At 45.3% G+C, this 24,816-nt stretch overlaps 1 protein-coding gene across 1 annotated transcript; it reads left to right on the forward strand.

Annotated features, from left to right (window-relative positions):
* Positions 1-1,695: 1,695 nt before the first annotated feature.
* Positions 1,696-24,556, forward strand: SPON2 (spondin 2). The gene is made up of 6 exons (XM_063127416.1): positions 1,696-1,914; positions 2,581-2,811; positions 3,136-3,359; positions 4,840-5,031; positions 10,151-10,328; positions 24,000-24,556. The coding sequence occupies exons 2-6, from the start codon at positions 2,589-2,591 to the stop codon at positions 24,176-24,178; spliced, it is 996 nt and encodes a 331-aa protein (XP_062983486.1). The 5' UTR covers positions 1,696-1,914; positions 2,581-2,588; the 3' UTR covers positions 24,179-24,556.
* The last annotated feature ends 260 nt before the right edge of the window (positions 24,557-24,816 follow it).

Here is a 24,816-nt window from a genome sequence, read left to right on the forward strand (position 1 = left end):
GTGTGTGTGTGTGTGTGTGTGTGTGTGTGTGTGTGTGTGAGAGAGAGAGAGATGAGAGAGAGAGAGAGAGAGAGAGAGATCAAACCTAGAGCTGGTCCTCGAATCATCTCCTGATATTATCAATGTACAACAAATGAATAAATTGCTTTCTGGATTGCAGAAATCTCAGGACATGCTCCATGTCATGGGTGGGCAGAAAGTAGGTCTCCAGATGTTCTGGACTTCAACTCTAGCATTCCTGACATTGGCAATACCAGCAAGGGCTTCTGGGACTTGAAGTCCAAAACATCCAGAGATCTACTTTCTGTTCACCCCTGCTCTAAACAACACAATACCAGGAGAGCAAATAAAATTTAGTATGATACTTGGTATAGAAGGCAATAAGCTGAAGTGTTATGTAACTAACAATTAAAGAACGTTTGGAGGGATGAGATGTAATACAACTACAAAATAAAATTTCTGCTAAGGGTCTTGAGATGTGCCGCAGCTGCAAACACATCTTGAGCTTTATCTTAGCATAAGCAAAGCCATGTTGATACTAGAGTTGAATGGTTCATTTAAAAAAATCTTGTACAGGTGCAGAAATAACATTCACTCTGGGTGAATTTTGAAACGTTCGACTCTTAAGAAAGTTCCTCTTACAAGACAGACAGGGAAAAGCTTGCTTAACCACAGAAATTTCAGGAACTAGTGATCAGCTAACTTTCCTACTGAGTTAGCAGGCGTCCTCTGCACATGCTCAATTGTTTCATGCTTACATGACCAGAACTGGCTAATAAAACAGCTGACAAACCCAGCAAACCTCAGAGAAGGGTGCTCCTTGGCAGAGGTACATTTTCTCTCCATGGCAATTTGAATTCATTTCTAGCAATAAAGATGTGTTGGACCATAAGAAGCATCTTTGTAATGTTTGGGCCACAACAGATGCCATATGTTTTCCTCTCTTGGCCATGTTCTCCTTCCTCTCCCTATTTCCTTCAACCCCAAAGGAAATATGGGTTGGAAGGGCTCTTTGCTTTAATGAAAGGGCACTATCAGCAATGAACGAATGCAGTATGTAGTCCCCACCCCCGTTTCATGAATTTTTCATGGGCTAGATTATAGTCAATAGTAAAAGTATATTCTATGTATAATATAATCTAAATTTTCTGTTAACATTTTAATCCAAACCTAAGTCAGCTAACAACAATGACAACAAAACAAAACCCCAGAGGAGTGTCCCAAAGGCACCTTTCCGGTCAAACAACAACATCTTGTAGCCCTTCATCATGTACAGTAATTAAAATGTATACATACCATTATTTTTCTGAAAACGTCTCTGCAGCTATTTCAAAAACTAGATTTTTCTTTAGGCATCTTCAGCTTTCAGTTTTTAGCTCAGAAATGTGCATATGACTGCATTAGAGGTGGAGTGCTTTCAGTAAATACTTGGGAGAGCCATCTGTCAGACAATAAAACTTAGAAAAATGTGCTTCTCATATAAAACTCTTCCATGAGAAAGGTTTTGTATTGGAAGCAGTTCATCCTTAGCTTAGGGGCATGAAAGCAAGAAAAGAAAAATGTACAACCACCAGAAAGTTTGAAGTGATGGTAATAATGTAAGTTGTAAAAAATTATCCTTGTCTAGTCAGCATCACAATTTTAATAGTCTTTTTAAAAACAACAGCAGCAAAACAACCACAACAAACAAACAACTGGTGTACAACTAATTCTCCTAAATGGTTGAAACATTTCAAACAAGCACAAGACACATGAAGCCAGGCTACAGAGTCTAAAGGCTGCAACCAAGGCTGGACCAAAGGGACCTTCTTCAAGCATAAATAGCAGGGTTGCTGCTCTCCTCTCTTGCAGAACTGCCCAGCTGCAAGCAAAAGCAAGTTCTCTTAACTTATCAGAGCTCCAGAGGAAACACTAGTAAGTGTGAAATATTTCTATGTATTACTCATATACTGTACAACTATTGAAGCTGAAATTTTTAAGTATGTTCAATTCTTAAAGTACAAAAACTTTCAGAAAGTTACTGTTTAAAACAGTAATCTGATAGCTGTTAATAATATTATTTTGATACCTTGTAAAATGTTGTTTTTTTCCTGATTCCTGTAAAATATGTAAAATAAAATATGGCAGCTAGGTGATAAATGAAATTAGTAATGTACTAAACTGACATTCAGTGTTATGCCATGAAGTAGATTTTAAACTCACATTTAAAAGGAAGTATGTCTCATGGCTAAGTAACAGCACAATTTAATATTTTAAACCATAAATATACCATTAATTAAAACATGTGCTAACACAATTAAGCCAAAATGTGATTGTAATAAGATTAAAAACAAAATTATGGATCGCCAAAAACATATGATCAGAAACATGTTTTCTTTTCCAATCAGAAAAAAAGTATACTGTTACAAATTTGAATTGTGCTGAATGGAAACATATATGCAAGTCTTATAATCATGCTCTTACATGCAACAAAGGTTTTTGGCAGTGTACTTTCTCTTTGCTTGGAATGTAACCTATATTTAAGCATTTATTTTTGTAACCTATAAGAGACTACTTCGGCTGTGTATTTTTTCCCCACAGGCAAGGAAATGGAACACTCGATACTTTTTTCCAGCTCTGTCAAAATTACCACCACACTGCTTTTAACTGTTCTGAGCTGTGTCAATTCTTTGCCTCTTGATGACAATTCAGTTTGCACAGCAGAAGAACTCGCAACATACAGCATTGTTTTCACAGGGAAATGGAGCCAGGGTGCATTCCCTAAGCAGTACCCGCTGTATAGGCCTCCAGCACAATGGTCATCAGTTCTAGGTAAGTGACACTTCCGCAATTCAAAGGCAACTTCATTCTCTAAAAGCAGTCTCCTCTTTCCTTTATTCCTCAGAATTATGTTACATCTTAATTCATACAAGAGAGACAAAACATGTAGTACCAGCACAGCAGACAAAATCTGGGGCTTTCAGCCTGCTTCTGTGACTGTTTTCAATTGACTGCAGCTGAAGTAAACAGCATACCTAAGATTTTTAATCACAGATCGTTCCACTTCAGAAAAAAAGAGGAAAGCAACAGCATATATTAAGTTATTAAGCAAATCCAAACCAGATTTCACATACTGCAACGTCTTCCTTTTAATAGGTGTGGCCCATAATTCTGACTACAACATGTGGAAAACGAATGAGTATGCCAGTAATGGTATGCGTGACTTTGCTGAAAGTGGTGAACCATGGACATTAATGAAGGAAGTAGAAGCAGCTGGAGAAAAAATCCAAAGTGTTCATGGAATCTTCTCTGCTCCTCCCATTTCCGCTGGCACCGGGCAAACCTCCACAGACTTCGAAGTACATTCAAGGTACCCATTAGTAAGTAAGGAATTTCTCACTTGTCTCTTCCTTACAAGAGCAAATGCAGTTGTAAAGGACTGAGGATTAAATAGGGTGGCCATATGGAAAGGAGGACAGGGCTCCTGTATCTATAACAGTTGTAAGGAAAAGGGAATTTCAGCAGGTGTCATTTGTATGCATGCAGCCCCTGGTGAAATTCCCTCCTTATCAGAACAGTTAATGCTGCAGAAGCCCTACCTAACATGACAAGATACAAAAGAGGGTAGGGCTCCTGCAGCTTTAACTGTTGTGATGAGGAGGGAATTTCACCACGTGCGATATGCATACAAATGACACCTGCTGAAATTCCCTTTTGTATGCAACTGTTAAAGATACAGGAGTCCTGTCCTCCTTTCCATATGGTCACCCTAGATTAAAGCTACCTTGTCCGTTACTTAAAATGAATGCATTGTTCAATCAATTCAATTTGCATAAATGTGCATATAATACTTTTGAAGAAACAAGCATACTTGAATTTTAGATGGAGTTGTATGTAGTGCAGCAGCAGGTACATCATGGAAGAGCATTTCCTTCTGCATTTGAATGCAGCAGGGATGCCTCTTCTAAGATGTTTCCTGCCAATATTAAAAATATTGCTTTTAAAGAAATGTGTTGCCTGATTATTTGGGGATGCCTCTTTAGTTGAGTAAATAGATCAGACTACTTGATTAATCAATTAAGGAAAGGAAAGGAACCTCTCGTGCAAGCGCTGAGTCATTACTGACTCTTGGAGGGATGCCAGCTTTCGCTGACGTTTTCTTGGCAGGCCTTATAACGGGGTGGTTTGCCGTTGCCTTCCCCAGCCATTATTAGAATCATAGAATCATAGAATAGCAGAGTTGGAAGGGGCCTACAAGGCCATCGAGTCCAACCCCCTGCTCAATGCAGGAATCCACCCTAAAGCATCCCTGACAGATGCTTGTCCAGCATCTTTCCCCCAGCTAACTGGGTACTCATTTTACCGACCTCGGGAGGATGGAAGGCTGAGTCGACCAGAGCCGGCTGCCTGAAACCGGCTTCTGCTGGGATCAAACTCAGGCCATGGAGAGAGTTTCAGCTGCAGAAACTGCTGCTTTACCACTCTGCACCACACGAGGCAGCTATTGGAATAATGTCTGCATGATTGAAAGCATATGAAAAACAGTGGCCCATGGAAGCCACCATAGTTTCATATATCTTACTAAGAAGTTATCACATTTAAAATATAATATAGTGTTGTTTTCAAATCGTATTTTTATTACTATAAACCACTTCGAATGGCTTAGGAAAGTGGTATGTACATATTTTAATATAAAAATAATTTAAATGAAATAGATTATTTCTGACCAGGGAATTTGTAGTCTTTCCAGCTCATTGATTCATGGACTTATTTTTCTCGCTGTTTATGGTACAATAATCTAATCAGGGAAACCATACATGATCAACCTATTGAAGCAAGACTTTCTTTTTTAATTATTAGGTGTCTATCGCAGTACGAATTGTGCCCAGCCCTGACTGGTTTGTGGGTATTGACAGTTTAAATTTATGTGAAAAAGATCACTGGAAACAGCAAGTATCATTGGAGCTTTTTCCATATGATGCTGGAACTGACAGTGGTTTCACATTTTCATCACCCAATTTTGCCACTATCCCACAGGATACTGTCACACAGGTAGGTGTCTCTAGTTCACTGACTGGTTAAACACTCCGTTTCATTTTTTTTAAAAAAATGGTGATCATTATTTTCTGTTATATACATGACTGTGATTAATGCAAAGGGCTGTAGGTTGGTGAGCTAAGAGCACTTCCTTATTTGTACACAATGGACTGTGTCAGACATAACCATAGCTATGAGAACAAGCCTGATCACCCCCTGGGTTCAAGTGCTTCCCCCCTTCTGGCTTGACCATAAGAAGATTTAAAGTTTTCACTTCTGTTTTTGATTATCTATAGCTTGCAGTGTCATCTGAACCTGGACAAACTGTGACTAATCTTAACTATTGTTAGTGGTAACAAGCCAACTTCAACCCTTAGACCTCGTTCGCACAACATGATGCAGCTCATTGTGGGTTGTTACATATCGAAACCTCCTTTGTGTTAGCGAGCATCAGTTATGTGAGGGTTAAGCAGCCATGACACAACCACTCCTGAGCAGAGCTTGGATGTGCAAAATGGCACCTGCATGCACCCCACTAGCCAGGATTACCATCCCAGGTAATGGTTAGAGAAGTAAACAGGTCAGAAATGCTTCTGAGACTGCAGTTCTTACCCACTTTCCTAGGACGAAGTCCCATTGAGTAGTCATATAGGATGGTACTGTTAAAAAACACAATCAGATGGGATCACTTGTGCAGGTCAAAAGCCTTTATTTAAACAAGTAGAATTCATGATGGATAAAGATTAACCCCTCTGCATACCTGCTGAGGGAATAAATTAATTTCTATCTAAAGTAATTATCCTGGAAAGCAGAGATGCAATATAATAAATTCTCCCATCAATTAAAGTTCATATATTTTTTAAAGTCATCAGACAACTTGAATGCATTTTCATTAAGATGATTAACCTCAGCCATGATCCAGGCAAACAGGCCCAGCATATACACACAGCCAGAGATGGAATTCTTTTTTCTCCTTTTCTTTTTTGGGTGCAGGGACCAGCACCCACACAGCATATTAGCACATAACTCAGCAATCCCCCTTCTCATATAATTCATTTTCCCCCATATGATTCATTTTTCTTCAGTCTCACTTGGATACATGCAATTTCTACAAGAGCCCAGCCTTGATCTCGGCATACAGACCACCCCCACCCCATACACAACCAGATATGTTGAATTGTTAAAACATACACACACACACACACACACACACACACACACACACATAGCACAGCACTTAGCAAAGCAACCCTCCACCTCCCTTTCCCCTGAATCCACCCCCCTAAAAAATCCAGTTGATATGAAGACTAGGGCTGTGCATGGACCCCCGATCCGCTCCACTTCTGATCCGCAAATTGCAGATCAGGCCCGCTCCACCATGCCTTGATCCGCCTAGGGTCTGCTCCGCTCCGGAGCTCCAGCTCCAAATCGGAGCTCTGCAGCAGCGGGGGGCGGCGCCAGGTAAGGCTCCCCTCCCTCCTCCCCCTTATCTGCTTCCGTCCCAGCCTGCCGCCAGCTTCACTAGAGCCCATGGCTCAACCAGGAACTGTAGGCGACGGGCTGCGACAGATGCAGGTAAGACCCCCCTACCCCTTGACCCCTTACCTGGCTCTGCCGCTGTCACCACATGCGGCAGTGGCGGCAGGGCCAGGTAACCCCCCTCCCTCCTCCCCCTTACCTGCGTCCATCCGTGGTCCCGCGGCTGCTTCAACTGAGCTCGAGGACTCAAACAGGAAGACCAGGCCAGTCTTCCTGTTTGAGTCCTCAGGCTCAGTTGAAGCAGCTGTGGGACCACGGACAGATGCAGGTAAGACCCCCCTCCCCCTTGCCCCCTTACCTGGCTCTGCCACTGTCACTGCACGGGCGGCAGCAGCAGCAGGGCGAAGTAACCCCCCCTTACCTTTTTTGCAGAGCTCTGGATCGCTGTGAAGGATCCGTCTTCACCTCGATCCGCTCTGCGATGTTCCGCTGCTCCCCCGATCCTCTTCGCCTCCGCCTTAAGGGGAGGCGAAGTACCCTGATCCGCTTCTGCTTCTCCAGTCCGAGAAGAAGCGGAGCACAGCCTTAATGAAGATGACATACCAGATTTTTGTGCCTACCTGGCACATAGAGTTGTTATTCTCCCCAGCATGCTGAAATCAGCTCTGCTCCATCATTGTTACATGGTGGAGCCAGCCGTGCCTAAAACCTGGCTTTTCAGTGCCAGAAAAGGCATACTTCCAGGGTGGGGCAGAGTAGAACCAACGGCATCCCGAGAAAGGCTTGTTACGCACCCCTCTCCGGGTTCTCCCTGCCACTACAGTTTAATGAATGGGAATGGAGAGCAACTAACCCATAATACTGGATCCCAATGATAGCACCCCACCGGAACAAACAAATCCCACTCCAAAAAGTATTGCGCCAGCACTAATGCAGGTGGATTCCTGCATTGAGCAGGGGGTTGGACTCGATGGCCTTATAGGTCCCTTCCAACTCTGCTATTCTATGATTCTATGATTCTACACTACATCAGACAATCCAATTAACGCAGCTCCCAACTGTGGAGCTGCGCAGCTCCGGAGCTAACGCCACATCACAGAAGCGAATTAAAACAGTCCCTTTGCAGCTCTGGCGCTGCGCAGCTCTGGAGCTAATGCCACATCACAGAAGTGAATTAATAAAGTTCCAGAGTGAAATAACACAGGAAGCTCATAGGCAACTCTCAATGGGAATGCTAAAGGAGTGAATGGGGAAGGGCCCAACCATTTCACAGCCAGGTCACAGGCACACCCCGGATTTAATGCGGAGGCACAGGGGCACATTGCAGAGCAATGCAGTAAAGGATGGAGTAAAAAGACTCTCTGATACTGCAGTTTTTCCAGGCAGAAGCAGTTGGTTGAGAGTGCACTGGCCAGGACATCACAACGCAGCCAAGCCACAGGAAAAACCCCATGAAGACAGGCGGATCTGGTGCTCTAAGAAAGGGACACACAGGCAGCCCTCTCCCAGCATTAGAAAGACGAGGCTTCCCCGATGCATTTTCTTAAACTGAACTGGTATTTTGATGCCCGTTCACCTGATTTGCAGATCCCTTCGGAGCTCTTCACAATCCCTTTTTGTTTTAATCACTCTAAATCACCTTGGCAGGATCTACACTATTGCTTTAAAGTGCGTTATAACAGTTTTGACATCAGTTGGGGCCCAGGACACACTCCATATATCGTTTTCAAAACTGTTATAAAGCGCTTTAAAGCAGTAGTATAGATCCGGCCCTTGTTTCTTCCTCTCGAATTTGACTAAATCATTCTGTCTCCGCCTAGAGTCCTGTACTTACATAACTGGGAGCAAGTCCCATTGAATTCAATGGGACTTACTTCTGAGTAGACACGTATAGGAATGCAGTGTAAAGTTATTTATTGTCCTGGGGTGGGGACAGGCTCAACAATCTCTTTACATGCCAGCAGCAACTATTTTATCTTTTAACAAAAGAGGTCTTGACTTTTCTTATAATGCTGTGAATGGTAAATTTTAGAAAGAGGTTTTTGCAACAGGAAATGTAGAGCTATTCCATTGCTTTCAGTGGAGAAAACAGGCTTCCCTAATTTAAATGTGAGATGTATCCATTGCACCCACCATGTACAGAGGTAGACGATCTGGGTACCCTTTTAAACACTATTAATGTAATAATAATAATAATAATAATAATAATAATAATAATAATAATAATAATAATAATAACAACAAATTTCTTACCCACCTCTCCACTTGGATTGAGGCAGGGAACAACAATGAATACAAAACACATTAAAAACATAGCATACATGATGAAAACATCCTTAAAACATTCTAAAATCTAGAATAACACTCTTACCTGCCTCCATATTGACAAGCTGAAGCTGCCTGATACAGCCTGCTCTAGGCCAGTTATTTAATACTTTGCTTTTTAAACTGGATGTTCATGAGTTCCAGGACCAGCGTAAGGAGGCACATTCCTTTTTACACACACACATGCACGTGCGCGCACACACCCAGAGTATATTGGGCCTCCTTCCACCACCATCCACCTTGGAAATACCACAGATCTTCTTTCACCCATGAAAAGCAAAGGAGATTGAGAGGTGGACAACAGGTATATGAACAGAAGGCCTTTGTCTCTCTCCCACCTAGTGGATTGGGTACCTCTGTCTAGGACTGGGTGCTGTTGTTAACCTGTAAAGCCATATGTGGTTTAGGACCATGGTAACCGCCCAGAGAGCCCTGGCTATGGGAGCGGTATATAAGTGTAATAAATAAATAAATAAAAATAAATATATCAAGAGCAGCCTAATGCCATATCAACTTGCACACATATTACAATCATCTTAACGCCTTGAGCAGGGGTGGAGAACCTCTTTTAGCCCAAAGGTCGAATTTAGTATTGGAGTAGCTGTGTGTGTGTGTGTGTGTGTGTGTGTGTGTGTGGACATTCCAGTGGTGGGAGGGCCAAAGACGAAGGCACGCCAGCGTAGCATACCTTAAACTTCTCATTTTAACCTTTTAGAGGGGTGGGGGTTGCACAAAAGCCAGGAAACCACAAAACCATCAGTATTTGAGGGAAGGCGGGTGAGGCCAAGGAAATGGGTGTCACCATCTGGGGAACCCCATGAGGGCCATCCTGGGGACCCCGGCCTGTAGGATCTGGCAAAGAACTTTTTATTCTCCCAGATCTTTAAAAACTATTTTAAACTGCTGCTTGCTTCATTTAAAACATGTGTAATGCTGCATTTTTAAATCACCTTCTCTGTTTTTAGCTGTTTAGTTAAAAATAGCCCTCTTCCAAAACAGGCCCCTTCCAACTCTGCTATTCTATGATTCTGTGATTCTCTCTTTTAAATGTTGGATTTTTGCTCCTGCTTTTACAATAATACTTTTAATGTGTTTTATTATTGGTTTTAGCAATTCATAAATTAAATTAAAGCCCATTTTAAAACCCCAAATAGTCCAATGAAGACTAAGCAGAGAGACAGAGAAAGAACAAAAATTTGGGGGGAGGGGGGAATGAAATGTAGTTGCTAGAAACCTGAACAGCAGCACTGTTCCCCACTGCAACATTTTGTTGTGGGTCCCACTTGTGATACACTAAATTAATATCCTTTGTGTGTGTTTTAATTAATAGATCACTTCATCCACTCCAAGTCACCCAGCAAACTCATTTTATTATCCCAAGCTTACAAAATTGCCACCTATTGGTCGAGTAACTATGGTCAAACTTAAAAGAAGCAAACTGGGTTTTCTTCTTCCACAACACAATGTGACAGTGGCAATAGATAATGCAATAGACGACTCCGTGTCAGGTAAGTGCTTTGTACAAATTCTTTGTACAATTCCTTCAGACTTACAGTGTCAGACTTTTTGGTACAGCTGTGCATTTGTAGCTATGTTAACTCTTTTCTTAAATCAAAAGCACCTACACACTCTTTAATGATATGCGCCATTATAATCTTACTATGATTTTAATTTTTTTGTATATTGTTTTTAAGTGTTTTTATCCTATGTAAACCACCCAGAGAGCTTCGGCTATGGGGTGGTATACAAATATAATAAATAAATCATAGTTTGTTCCTAGAATTTTTGTTTTTCTAAAAGAAAATTCATAGCAATAACATAATTTATATTGCACGCTAAGGTATTGAAATAATTAGACATATATTACTTCGGGAATTAGCACTTTACATCAGTGCTTGTAAGCAAGTTAATAATAACCATACTTTCAAAGCTTGTCCATAGTTCAAAGAACTTTCTGGGCCCACAGTACATTCCATGGTTGTTTAACTCTGGAGGAAGAGACTTACGACAGCCCTGGAATGTAGCCCACTGTTGTTATCATTGGCCATTTCTACACCTGCCTTTTTTCCAGGGATCATCCCGGGATCATCCCTGTGCATGCAAATGACACACAGGGGATCCCGGGAGCAGGCAGGGACGACCCCTCCATTTGCCTGGGATAATTCTTAGGTGTAGAAAGGGCCATAGACTGCAGATCAAGTGAAATAGGTATATCAAAGGGGTTGTGAGACAAGGGGGCTGTCTATATGTGGGGAAAGCCCCGTGGTGGCTGCAATTCTGCACTGTGTCAGTTATATAAAGCAGCCACAGATTTGCAGCTTCCACGGGACTTTCCCATGAAACTGAGCATTGAAAAAGTTAAGAACTTACCCTGACTCTTTCAGTGTAAGTGAGGTCAGTACAGCTCTTCTACTGTCTGACCTTGCTCCAGGGCCATTTCCGGGGTGGTGGTGGTCCTGGTGGAAGGCGACCAGCGATTGGTTGCCTTCCACCAGAAAGAAGGCAGGGGCAGTTCTGATACCTGGATGACTGCCCGAAACCCTGTGCTCCCTTCTTGGCATCAGGATTCCCCGCACCCCCTGCCCCTGAGTTCCCCACCCTGGCCGCAATTCCCCGCCACGATCTCTGATCCCCCCATCCCCCACGATCTCTAATCCCCTGCGATCTCTGATTTTCCCCCATCCCCCCTGGCTCCATTCCCCCCCCCATTCTCCCCCCCGATGGCCGCAGTGTTCCTGTGGAGCAGTGCACGCCGTCTGCCGCTTTTCCCGGCTACTCGCAAGTAAATGCGGTAGTCAGGAAAAGCGGCAGAACGGGCTACACACCCACGGTCTCGGGAGACCACGGGAAATATTGGACCACAAACGGTGCCAGTTATCCCAGTCCAAGGGCGGGTTACCCCTGCCTGAGCCCGGGATCCCCTGTGCATCATCTGGACGCACAGGGATGAGCCCAGGCTTCGCACCGGGCTAAACCCTGGTCTAGCAACGGCCTAAGTCTAAGATCACCTTCACAGAATTTTCTTTGGCTGCCACTACCATCTAAAGTTTTACTTTATTTTAAAGACTTCTATGCTGTCTTTCAAAAGAAAACGTTTTCTTAAGGCTGCACACAATAAAAAGAGTTTAAACAACAGTAATTACAGCAGCCACAGTCGTGGCTGCTGTATGTTAAGGCCCGTCAGTAATCTGAGCATTCTACCATTATAATTTTTTAGCGGGGGGGGAAGGGGAATTTAGGGTCCTAAAATGAAAAATATTTCAGGAATCTTTCTGAAACGCGGGGTACTGCCAGAAAGAAATGCTGGCTTTACATTCCCTGCGCGTTTCAGGGAGATTCCTGAAATATTGAGGTCTGGGTGGGAGTTTAAAGGAGAAAAAGGGAGAGAAACTCTGTCCGTCACAATCTGCTTTGTTTTGCTCGGGGGGTGGCGACTTTTTTTTTGCGCAGCTGTAGCGCAAAAGGGGAAGCCTCCCGGAGCAATCTATAACGAGGATTAAATTCCCCTATCCATCCGATTGATGGAATGGCCTTTCTTTTTTTAAAAGACCGTTCCATCAATTTTTAATTAATTTTTTAAAATCCCATGTTTCTCAATGGGGAATCTGATAAGCTCACGCATGCGCGTGAGCTTCAGAATCCCCAGAGAGAGACGGAGAGCAGGGAGAGCGCGACGGGCCAGGTAAGTGGGGTTAGGGGAGCTTGCCTGGAGCCGCTGCTGCATTCGTGCAGCGGCGGGCCCAGGCGTAGCGGGGGGGGGGGGAAATCGGGGGGGGAGAAGTCGCCCCCCACCCCCCGGTTTCACCTTGTCCGTCGGCTGCAGCCCGGGGTTTCAATTGAGCGCCCGGCTGCACCCGAAAGCAAGCCGGGCGCTCACTTGAAACCCCGGGCTGCAGTCGACTTGGGCGGAGGGGGGGGGAGGAGAGGGGCCCCCGCGTCGCTGGGGTGGGGGTGCGGGGGGACCTTCCCTAGCCTCGCCGCAGCTCGAACTGCGGCGGCGAGGGCAGGGAAGAGCCGCGCCGCTGGTGTGTGTGTGTGTGTGTGTGTGAGAGAGAGAGAGAGAGAGAGAGATTGATTCCCTGGTCTCCGCTGCTGCCAACCGCGGCAGCGGCCGGAGGCTAGGGAGTCAATCTCTCTCTCTCTCTCTCTCTCACACACACACACACACACACACACCAGCGGCGCGGCTTGGGCGGGGGAGAGGGGGAAGAAGAGGAAGGACTTCCCTTACCTTCCTCTTGCTGCTCTGGTGGGGAAATGGGCTTCCCCGACGGAAACGGAAGTGACGGCACTTCTGTTTCCGGCAGGGAAGCCCATTTCCCCACCAGAGCAGCAAGAGGAAGGTAAGGGAAGTCCTTCCTCTCCCACGGCGCGCGCGCGCTGCGCGCGCGCGTGTGTGTGTGTGTGTGGGGTGTGTGTGTGGGGGAGTTGTGTGTGTGTGGGTGGGTGTGTGGGGTGTGTGTGGGGGGTGGAGTGTGTGTGTGGGGTGTGTGTGGGGTGTGTGGGGGGGTGGGGAGGTGTGTGGGGGTGTGTGTGTGGGTGGAGGTGTGTGTGGGGTGGGGTGGGGTGTGGGGGGGTGGATGTGTGGGTGTGTGTGGGGGATGTGGGGGGGGTGGTGTGTGTGGTGTGTGTGGGTGGAGGTGTGTGTGTGGGTGGGTGGTGCGTGTGTGTGTGGAGTGTGTGTGTGGGTGTGGGGTGTGTGGGGGTGGTGTGTGTGGGTGGGGTGTGGGGGTGTGGGGGTGGGGTGTGGGGGTGGGTGTGGGTGGGGTGGGTGTGGGTGTGTGGGGTGTGGGTGTGTGTGTGGGGTGGGGTGGGTGGTGGGGGGGTGGATGTGTGGGTGTGGGTGGGGGATGTGGGGGGGTGGGGTGTGTGGTGTGTGTGGGTGGAGGTGTGTGGGTGGGTGGGTGAGGTGTGTGTGTGTGTGGAGTGTGTGTGTGGGTGGGGGGTGTGGGTGGGTGGTGTGTGTGGGGTGTGTGTGTGGGTGGGGTGTGTGTGTGTGGGTGGGGGTGGGGGTGGGGTGTGGGTGTGGGGTGTGTGGGTGTGTGGGGTGTGGGTGTGTGGGATGTGGGTGTGTGTGTGTGTGTGGGGTGTGTGTGGGGTGGGGTGGGGTGTGGGGGGGTGGATGTGTGGGTGTGGGTGGGGGATGTGGGGGGGGTGTGTGTGGGGTGTGTGGGTGGAGGTGTGGGTGTGGGTGTGTGGGGTGTGGGTGTGTGTGGAGTGTGTGTGTGGGTGGGGGGTGTGGAGAACCTGGTGAAATCCCCTCTTCGTCACAACAGTTAAAGCTGCAGGAACCCTGCCATCTTGACCAGATACAAAAGAGGCAAGGCTCCTGCGACTTTAAATGTTGTGTTGAAGAGAGAATTTCACCAGGTGCTACATGCATACAAATGACACCTGCTGAAATTCCCTTTTCTATGCAACTATTAAGCAAACAGGAGCCCTGTACTTTTTTGCATATGGCCTCCCTAGCCACATGAAAAGGAAGAAAGGGCTCCTGCATTTTTAACAGTTGCCTAGAAAAGGGGATTTCAGCAGGTGTCATTTGTATATATGGAGAACCTGGTGAAATTCCCTCTTCGTCACAACAGTTAAAGCTGCAGGAACCCTGCCATCTTGACCAGATACAAAAGAGGCAAGGCTCCTGTGACTTTAAACATTGTGATGAAGAGAGAATTTCACCAGGTGCTACATGCATACAAATGACACCTGCTGAAATTCCCTTTTCTAGGCAATGCACTCTGCCCATGTTCATAGAATCGTAGAATAGCAGAGTTGAAAAGGGGGCCTATGAGGGCATCTAGTCCATCCCACTTCTTAATGCAGGAATTTAGCTGGCAGTTAGGGAGAACTTCCTCCCTCCAGTTATCGTTGCATGTTTGGCTCACATCAGCCACAGGCAATGCACTCTGCCCATGTTCATAGAATCGTAGAATAGCAGAGTTGAAAAGGGGGCCTATGAGGGCATCTAGTCCATCCCACTTCTTAATGCAGGAATTTAGCTGGCAGTTAGGGAGAACTTCCTCCCTCCAGTTATCGTTGCATGTTTGGCTCACATCAGCCACAGGCAATGCACTCTGCCCATGTTCATAGAATCGTAGAATAGCAGAGTTGAAAAGGGGGCCTATGAGGGCATCTAGTCCATCCCACTTCTTAATGCAGGAATTTAGCTGGCAGTTAGGGAGAACTTCCTCCCTCCAGTTATCGTTGCATGTTTGGCTCACATCAGCCACAGGCAATGCACTCTGCCCATGTTCATAGAATCGTAGAATAGCAGAGTTGAAAAGGGGGCCTATGAGGGCATCTAGTCCATCCCACTTCTTAATGCAGGAATTTAGCTGGCAGTTAGGGAGAACTTCCTCCCTCCAGTTATCGTTGCATGTTTGGCTCACATCAGCCACAGGCAATGCACTCTGCCCATGTTCATAGAATCATAGAATAGCAGAGTTGAAAAGGGGGCCTATGAGGGCATCTAGTCCATCCCACTTCTTAATGCAGGAATTTAGCTGGCAGTTAGGGAGAACTTCCTCCCTCCAGTTATCGTTGCATGTTTGGCTCACATCAGCCACAGGCAATGCACTCTGCCCATGTTCATAGAATCGTAGAATAGCAGAGTTGAAAAGGGGGCCTATGAGGGCATCTAGTCCATCCCACTTCTTAATGCAGGAATTTAGCTGGCAGTTAGGGAGAACTTCCTCCCTCCAGTTATCGTTGCATGTTTGGCTCACATCAGCCACAGGCAATGCACTCTGCCCATGTTCATAGAATCGTAGAATAGCAGAGTTGAAAAGGGGGCCTATGAGGGCATCTAGTCCATCCCACTTCTTAATGCAGGAATTTAGCTGGCAGTTAGGGAGAACTTCCTCCCTCCAGTTATCGTTGCATGTTTGGCTCACATCAGCCACAGGCAATGCACTCTGCCCATGTTCATAGAATCGTAGAATAGCAGAGTTGAAAAGGGGGCCTATGAGGGCATCTAGTCCATCCCACTTCTTAATGCAGGAATTTAGCTGGCAGTTAGGGAGAACTTCCTCCCTCCAGTTATCGTTGCATGTTTGGCTCACATCAGCCACAGGCAATGCACTCTGCTCATGTTCATAGAATCGTAGAATAGCAGAGTTGAAAAGGGGGCCTATGAGGGCATCTAGTCCAACCCCCTTCTTAATGCAGGAATTTAGCTGGCAGTTAGGGAGAACTTCCTCCCTCCAGTTATCGTTGCATGTTTGGCTCACATCAGCCACAGGCAATGCACTCTGCCCATGTTCATAGAATCGTAGAATAGCAGAGTTGAAAAGGGGGCCTATGAGGGCATCTAGTCCATCCCACTTCTTAATGCAGGAATTTAGCTGGCAGTTAGGGAGAACTTCCTCCCTCCAGTTATCGTTGCATGTTTGGCTCACATCAGCCACAGGCAATGCACTCTGCTCATGTTCATAGAATCATAGAATAGCAGAGTTGAAAAGGGGGCCTATGAGGGCATCTAGTCCAACCCCCTTCTTAATGCAGGAATTTAGCTGGCAGTTAGGGAGAACTTCCTCCCTCCAGTTATCGTTGCATGTTTGGCTCACATCAGCCACAGGCAATGCACTCTGCCCATGTTCATAGAATCGTAGAATAGCAGAGTTGAAAAGGGGGCCTATGAGGGCATCTAGTCCATCCCACTTCTTAATGCAGGAATTTAGCTGGCAGTTAGGGAGAACTTCCTCCCTCCAGTTATCGTTGCATGTTTGGCTCACATCAGCCACAGGCAATGCACTCTGCCCATGTTCATAGAATCGTAGAATAGCAGAGTTGAAAAGGGGGCCTATGAGGGCATCTAGTCCATCCCACTTCTTAATGCAGGAATTTAGCTGGCAGTTTGGTAGAACTTCCTCCCTCCAGTTATCGTTGCATGTTTGGCTCACATCAGCCACAGGCAATGCACTCTGCCCATGTTCATAGAATCGTAGAATAGCAGAGTTGAAAAGGGGGCCTATGAGGGCATCTAGTCCATCCCACTTCTTAATGCAGGAATTTAGCTGGCAGTTAGGGAGAACTTCCTCCCTCCAGTTATCGTTGCATGTTTGGCTCACATCAGCCACAGGCAATGCACTCTGCCCATGTTCATAGAATCGTAGAATAGCAGAGTTGAAAAGGGGGCCTATGAGGGCATCTAGTCCATCCCACTTCTTAATGCAGGAATTTAGCTGGCAGTTAGGGAGAACTTCCTCCCTCCAGTTATCGTTGCATGTTTGGCTCACATCAGCCACAGGCAATGCACTCTGCCCATGTTCATAGAATCGTAGAATAGCAGAGTTGAAAAGGGGGCCTATGAGGGCATCTAGTCCATCCCACTTCTTAATGCAGGAATTTAGCTGGCAGTTAGGGAGAACTTCCTCCCTCCAGTTATCGTTGCATGTTTGGCTCACATCAGCCACAGGCAATGCACTCTGCCCATGTTCATAGAATCGTAGAATAGCAGAGTTGAAAAGGGGGCCTATGAGGGCATCTAGTCCATCCCACTTCTTAATGCAGGAATTTAGCTGGCAGTTAGGGAGAACTTCCTCCCTCCAGTTATCGTTGCATGTTTGGCTCACATCAGCCACAGGCAATGCACTCTGCCCATGTTCATAGAATCGTAGAATAGCAGAGTTGAAAAGGGGGCCTATGAGGGCATCTAGTCCATCCCACTTCTTAATGCAGGAATTTAGCTAGCAGTTAGGGAGAACTTCCTCCCTCCAGTTATCGTTGCATGTTTGGCTCACATCAGCCACAGGCAATGCACTCTGCCCATGTTCATAGAATCGTAGAATAGCAGAGTTGAAAAGGGGGCCTATGAGGGCATCTAGTCCATCCCACTTCTTAATGCAGGAATTTAGCTGGCAGTTAGGGAGAACTTCCTCCCTCCAGTTATCGTTGCATGTTTGGCTCACATCAGCCACAGGCAATGCACTCTGCTCATGTTCATAGAATCGTAGAATAGCAGAGTTGAAAAGGGGGCCTATGAGGGCATCTAGTCCAACCCCCTTCTTAATGCAGGAATTTAGCTGGCAGTTAGGGAGAACTTCCTCCCTCCAGTTATCGTTGCATGTTTGGCTCACATCAGCCACAGGCAATGCACTCTGCCCATGTTCATAGAATCGTAGAATAGCAGAGTTGAAAAGGGGGCCTATGAGGGCATCTAGTCCATCCCACTTCTTAATGCAGGAATTTAGCTGGCAGTTAGGGAGAACTTCCTCCCTCCAGTTATCGTTGCATGTTTGGCTCATATCAGCCACAGGCAATGCACTCTGCCCATGTTCATAGAATCGTAGAATAGCAGAGTTGAAAAGGGGGCCTATGAGGGCATCTAGTCCATCCCACTTCTTAATGCAGGAATTTAGCTGGCAGTTAGGGAGAACTTCCTCCCTCCAGTTATCGTTGCATGTTTGGCTCACATCAGCCACAGGCAATGCACTCTGCCCATGTTCATAGAATCGTAGAATAGCAGAGTTGAAAAGGGGGCCTATGAGGGCATCTAGTCCATCCCACTTCTTAATGCAGGAATTTAGCTGGCAGTTAGGGAGAACTTCCTCCCTCCAGTTATCGTTGCATGTTTGGCTCACATCAGCCACAGGCAATGCACTCTGCCCATGTTCATAGAATCGTAGAATAGCAGAGTTGAAAAGGGGGCCTATGAGGGCATCTAGTCCATCCCACTTCTTAATGCAGGAATTTAGCTGGCAGTTAGGGAGAACTTCCTCCCTCCAGTTATCGTTGCATGTTTGGCTCACATCAGCCACAGGCAATGCACTCTGCCCATGTTCATAGAATCGTAGAATAGCAGAGTTGAAAAGGGGGCCTATGAGGGCATCTAGTCCATCCCACTTCTTAATGCAGGAATTTAGCTGGCAGTTAGGGAGAACTTCCTCCCTCCAGTTATCGTTGCATGTTTGGCTCACATCAGCCACAGGCAATGCACTCTGCCCATGTTCATAGAATCGTAGAATAGCAGAGTTGAAAAGGGGGCCTATGAGGGCATCTAGTCCATCCCACTTCTTAATGCAGGAATTTAGCTGGCAGTTAGGGAGAACTTCCTCCCTCCAGTTATCGTTGCATGTTTGGCTCACATCAGCAACAGGCAATGCACTCTGCTCATGTTCATAGAATCGTAGAATAGCAGAGTTGAAAAGGGGGCCTATGAGGGCATCTAGTCCAACCCCCTTCTTAATGCAGGAATTTAGCTGGCAGTTAGGGAGAACTTCCTCCCTCCAGTTATCGTTGCATGTTTGGCTCACATCAGCCACAGGCAATGCACTCTGCCCATGTTCATAGAATCGTAGAATAGCAGAGTTGAAAAGGGGGCCTATGAGGGCATCTAGTCCATCCCACTTCTTAATGCAGGAATCCACCTGGGATTCATCACAACATTTAAAGTCACAGGAGCCTTGCCTCTTTTGTGTCTGGTCAAGAGGGCAGGGCTCCTGCAGCTTTAAATGTTGTGATGACGAGAGAATTTCACCAGGAGGTGCATGCATACAAATGACACCTGCTGAAATTCCCTTTTCTATGCAACTGTAAAAGAGGCAGGAGCCTTGTACTCCTTTGCATATGGTCACAAGGTGGGGCTGGTGACTCCGATGTCAGTGGGTCTATGAATCCGTGGTATATGCATAGGATTGTAGGATTTTATGTCTAACCTTGCATAGGATTGTAGGATTTATGTACCCACAGATTCATAGCCCCACCGACATTGGAGTCACCAGCCCCCTGCCCCTGTGACCATATGAAAAGGAGCACAGGGCTCCTGTATCTTTAACAGTTGCATAGAAAAGGGAATTTCAGCAGAGGGGAACCTGGTGAAGTTCCCTCTTCATCACACCAGTTAAAGGTGCAGGAGAAAAATATATTTTTTACTTAATTAACATTAAAGAATGCACAATGGTTGTGCATTCTTTAATGTTAATTAAGTAAAAAATATAAATTTTTTACAGTTATATTTATAAATATAAATTTCAGCAGATATCATTTGTATATATGGAGAACCTGGTGAAATTTCCTCTTCATCACAACAGTGAAAGCTGCAGGAGCCTTGCCCTCTTTTAAATGGAGTCACTCTAGTACAGCTCCTGCAGATTTCACTGCTGTGATGAAGAGGGAATTTCACCAGGTGCTGCATGAATACAAGTGACACCTGCTGAAATTCCCTTTTCTATGCAACTGTAAAAGATACAGGAGCCCTGTACTCCTTTGCATATGGTCACAAGGTGGGGCTGGTGACTCCGATGTCAGTGGCTCTATGAATCCGTAGGTATATGCATAGAATTGTAGGATTTTATGTCTAACCTTGCATAGGATTGTAGGATTTATGTACCCATGGATTCACTGACATCGGAGTCACCAGCCCCCTGCCCGTGACCATATGAAAAGGAGCACAGGGCTCCTGTATCTTTAACAGTTGCATAGAAAAGAGAATTTCAGCAGTTGTCATTTGTATATATGGAGAACCTGGTGAAATCCCCTCTTCATCACAACAGTGCAAGCTGCAGAAGCCGTGACCTCTTTTGTATCTGATTACTCTAGTATAGCTCTTGCAGCGTGCACTGTTCTGATGAAAAGGGAATTTCACCAGGTGTCATTTGTATATATGGAGAACCTGGTGAAATCTCCTTTTCATCACAACAGTGAAAGCTGCAGGAGCTATACTAAAGTAACCGCATTTAAAAGAGGGAAGGGCTCATTATCCTTTACAAAAAGCCATGAAATTCAATGAACAAAAAACCTACGGTTTATAAAACAATGTTAAGGCCCTACACTTTTCCACCAAGCACCAAAAAGCGGGGAAATTGGGAGTTAAGGCTCGCCAGCCTTAACGCCACATCCTCCCTAAGGAGGCAGAAAGTACCAGTGAAATTCTCATTCTGCCAAAGCAGATAAACCATGAGGACAGGATGGAGAATAGGATATGCAGAGGTGACTGTGGGGTTGTGGAAAACTGATGACGAACAACTTAGAGCCACCTACTTCTTTTTTTGTTTAGAGCAGCCCTTCCCCAACCTGGTGCCCTCCAAAGATGTTGGACTGCGACGACGGAGCAGGTAAGAAACCCCACCCCCTCCTGCCTGGCTCTGCTGCCAGGTAAGCCCCAACCCACTTACGTGTTCCATCGTCACTGGGCCTGGACTTGAACTGAGCACCCTGGTCCATCCAGAACCTCAATTCAAGCCTGGGCCTGGGGACGATGGAGCAGGTAAGCAACCCCCTCCTGCCTTGCCCCTTACCTAGACCCACTGCCACTGCTGTGCAAACTGCAGCAACGGCTCCAGGCAAGCCCCCACCCCAGCCCACCCCACTTACCTGCTCCGTTGTCGCTGGGCGCCGGCTTGAATCGAGTGCCCTGGTCCACCCGGAAGCAAGTCTGCACCTGCAGCCTTGCTTCTGGGTGGACTCAGGGGCTCAATTCAAGCATGGGTCAGGCCATGACGGAGAAGGCAAGTTGTGGGGTGCGACAGTTTGTGCAGTGGCAGCTCCAGGTAAGGGGCCAGGCAGAAGGGGGGTTGGCTGGAGCTGCTGCACTTAGTGCAGCGGTGGCAGCAGGTCCAGGTAAGGGGCCAGGTGTGTGTGTGGGGTTCGTACCTGCTCCGTCGTCACCTGGCCCAGGCTTGAATTGAGCCCCTGGGTCCACCCAGAAGCAAGGCTGCAAGTGTGGCCTTGCTTCTGGGTGCACCAGGGCACTCTGTTCAAGGCCGGGCCCAACGACGACAGAGCAGGTAAGCAGGGTGAGGTGGGGGGGGGGGGCTTGCCTGGAGGCGCCGCCCTACGTTCCCCATCCTGCTGTCCCAGCATTCCTGACCATGGGACATACTGACTTGCAATGATCAATCGTTGCAGTCCAACACCTTTGGAGGGCACCAGGTTGGGGAAGGGCTGCTCTAAACAAAAAAAGAAGTAGGTGGCTCTAAGTTGTTCGTCATCAGTTTTCCACAACCCCACAGTCACCTCTGCATATCCTATTCTCCATCCTGTCCTCATGGTTTATCTGCTTTGGCAGAATGAGAATTTCACTGGTACTTTCTGCCTCCTTAGGGAGGATGTGGCGTTAAGGCTGGCGAGCCTTAACTCCCAATTTCCCCGCTTTTTGGTGCTTGGTGGAAAAGTGTAGGGCCTTAACATTGTTTTATAAACCGTAGGTTTTTTGTTCATTGAATATAATATATATGTAAGGCATTTTAATCTTTCCATTTCTGTTCTTTTAAACCTGTTACTGTATTTTAAGTCTTTGCATTGCTGCTAGGTTTTATTTTGGTTTTTATTTACCTTGCTCTGCATGGGATGCCTGTTAGCCTCCAAATTTGGAGGCTGATGGGCAACCCCATATGTTTGCGTCCTAAGAAGTGTAAAAACCAAAACTAAAATATGGATGGGTGGTAACCAGGGAAAGGGTCTTTTCAATGGTGGTGCCCTGGCTGTGAGAACACTCTCCTTATAGAGGCTTATGTCTTTTTTATGCCAGATGGTCCTTTTTATTTGTCCTGGGCAGGATCTACACTACTGCTTTGAAGTGGTTTATAATAGTAGTGACAACTGAGGGCACAGGACACACTCCATAGACCGCTTTCAAACCGTTTTCAGCATGTCACATCCTGCTTGGTGTAGAATTGGGCCAGGCCTTCTAGCAAGTTACCAAAGCTGGATTTAAATGCTGTTAACAAACTCTATGAGTTGTGATGATTTTACTGCCTTAAACTTTTTGGCTGCTTGTTGCTGTGTTTTACACTGCAATATTATACACATCTTCCTAGGAGTAAACAGGGTTGATTTGATTTAAATCCAATTTATTTAAATCATGAATTAAATCACTTCTCTGAAGGACACAATTTTAATGATTTAAATCAATAGTGAGGAAGTTTTTATTTAATTGTCATTTTTAGTAGAAGTACATTATTGTTCAATATGACCTTAATATTTATTCAGAGATGTTGGTTTCATTAGAACAACCAGCTCCAACTCTTCACTTAACTCTTCATGATATTTTTGTCTTGATGTGCCTGAATCACCACCACCAAACAGGCTTTTAAATTGTACTAAGATGGTTTATTCTGGTTGTTTTTTTCTTCAACAAACAAAAACATTAACAAAATGGATTTTTTAATGGTTAATTATTACAGGTTTTAGTTAAAAAATAAAATGTAGGCAATTTCAACCACAGCAGATACAGAAACAAAATATTCCCGAATGGGGTGTCTTTATGGCCTCCTGCGGCCATGTTAGGCATTTTCCTACTACAGTGGCAGATACATGCAGCAGAAGTTTCCTCAGGAATCAGGGCTGCATGACTGTGTTCTGTTCCCTTTTGGTTTCACTTTCTATTCCCCTCCTCTATCCCTTGCATCTATACCCAGATTCCACCTCCTTGTTCAGATCTATTCCATCTCCCCAAATTCTCTATTCATTCACCTTCTCTCTCTTTGCACTTAGGCAAGGGAGAGAGAGAGAGAGAGAGAGTGTCATCAAACAGGGGGAATGACGATTCCCTGCCCCTGCTCCTGTCCCACAATACTTCCTCTTTCTACCCTGAGAAGAAAGAGGAAGTAGACAAAGACCACGTGGCCCATTCAGGGGCTGTTTTTATTGCGACACTTTTCCTGCACACAGCAGGAAACGGCAACACATTCTGTTTTTAAAAAATCGGATGAAAAGGTGTCCATTTTGTGACAGAAAACAGGCAAGAAGGAGCAGGAGGTGAATGACGTTATCTAAAAGACGCACGAACATCTGTAAGTGGGCAGTAATGAGTGTTTGTCTAATGACATTCATAGAGAGGGGGAGGACACGCTCACGCACACGCATGTACTTCTGTTCCCCACCTACTGTGCAGAATAGGACTGATCAGGTTGTCTCCCATCTCCATGATCTGATGTTAACATATTCATAGAATATAATTAGAAGTATAAGTAGTATTCATGATATGATTGACCGAGGCTCTTTTATTTACTAATTGGTTTAGGAAAATTTCAAAATCTAATTTAATAATAAAAAAATCTGATTTGAGTTTTTAAAAAACTGTTTTTTATTTATTTATTTATTTTAAATAATTGATATATTTTTTTATCAACTATGGGAGTAAGTAACACAATTGGCTATATCTAAACAAATCTAAACCTAGATTTGCATAAACAAAGCAAATATATGTTTATATTTCTATCAATTGCTTCTGTTACCAGAAACTCCGCTGGACTGTGAGACATCGCTCTGGTCTTCTTGGGGCCTTTGTAGAGGCACATGCGGACACTTAGGAACTAAAAGAAGAACTCGTTATATACGTCTTCAACCTGCCAATAATGGAACTCCCTGCCCAAACCTGAATGAAGAAACGGAATGTGAACCAGATAATTGTGTCTGAGATGGTTCTATTGGACAATTATTTAGATAATTTAAACACAGAATATACTTAGCTAATATTGTCTAAGTCTGTTAATATTCTTTATAGATCAGAATAGTTGTAATATTTTGTTGAAAACTTTTATGCAATTGGATAGCTAGTTATACTTGTTTCCAAGGAAAAGTCATTTATTGTAAACTCCGGCAGTGCCCTCTAGTGGTAGAAAATCTAACAGGCTTGTAGTTTAGTTAACAGACATTTGTATCCTTAAAAAAAGTAAACACCCCTCCTCTTAAAGAATTAGAATGTATAGTTTTGAAAACATTTATATCTTGTGCTTCTCTTCATTATTTTGTTAGAATTTATTCACATTTATGGTATGTTCTTTTCAAAACAAACAAACAAACAACAAACAGACAGACAGACAGTACAGGTTTGTGGTATGGCTGAGAATAAAATGCAAAAGATACTCTTTAGGGTAATCCACATTCAGCATAAGAGACCTGTCTTTCTCCACAAAAAGAAGAGATGCCATAGCATGAAATAACATGGTTAGTCATCCCCATTAGCCTACTGATCGTGAAGGAAGACAAAAGCTTGTTTCTCAATAACACCAAGCCATAATTTGGTTGGTCATATCCAAGCCTCGTGTTTGCATT

Source organism: Elgaria multicarinata, chromosome 5 (genome assembly GCF_023053635.1).
Source record: "Elgaria multicarinata webbii isolate HBS135686 ecotype San Diego chromosome 5, rElgMul1.1.pri, whole genome shotgun sequence".
In the NCBI taxonomy this organism is placed as follows: domain Eukaryota; kingdom Metazoa; phylum Chordata; class Lepidosauria; order Squamata; family Anguidae; genus Elgaria; species Elgaria multicarinata.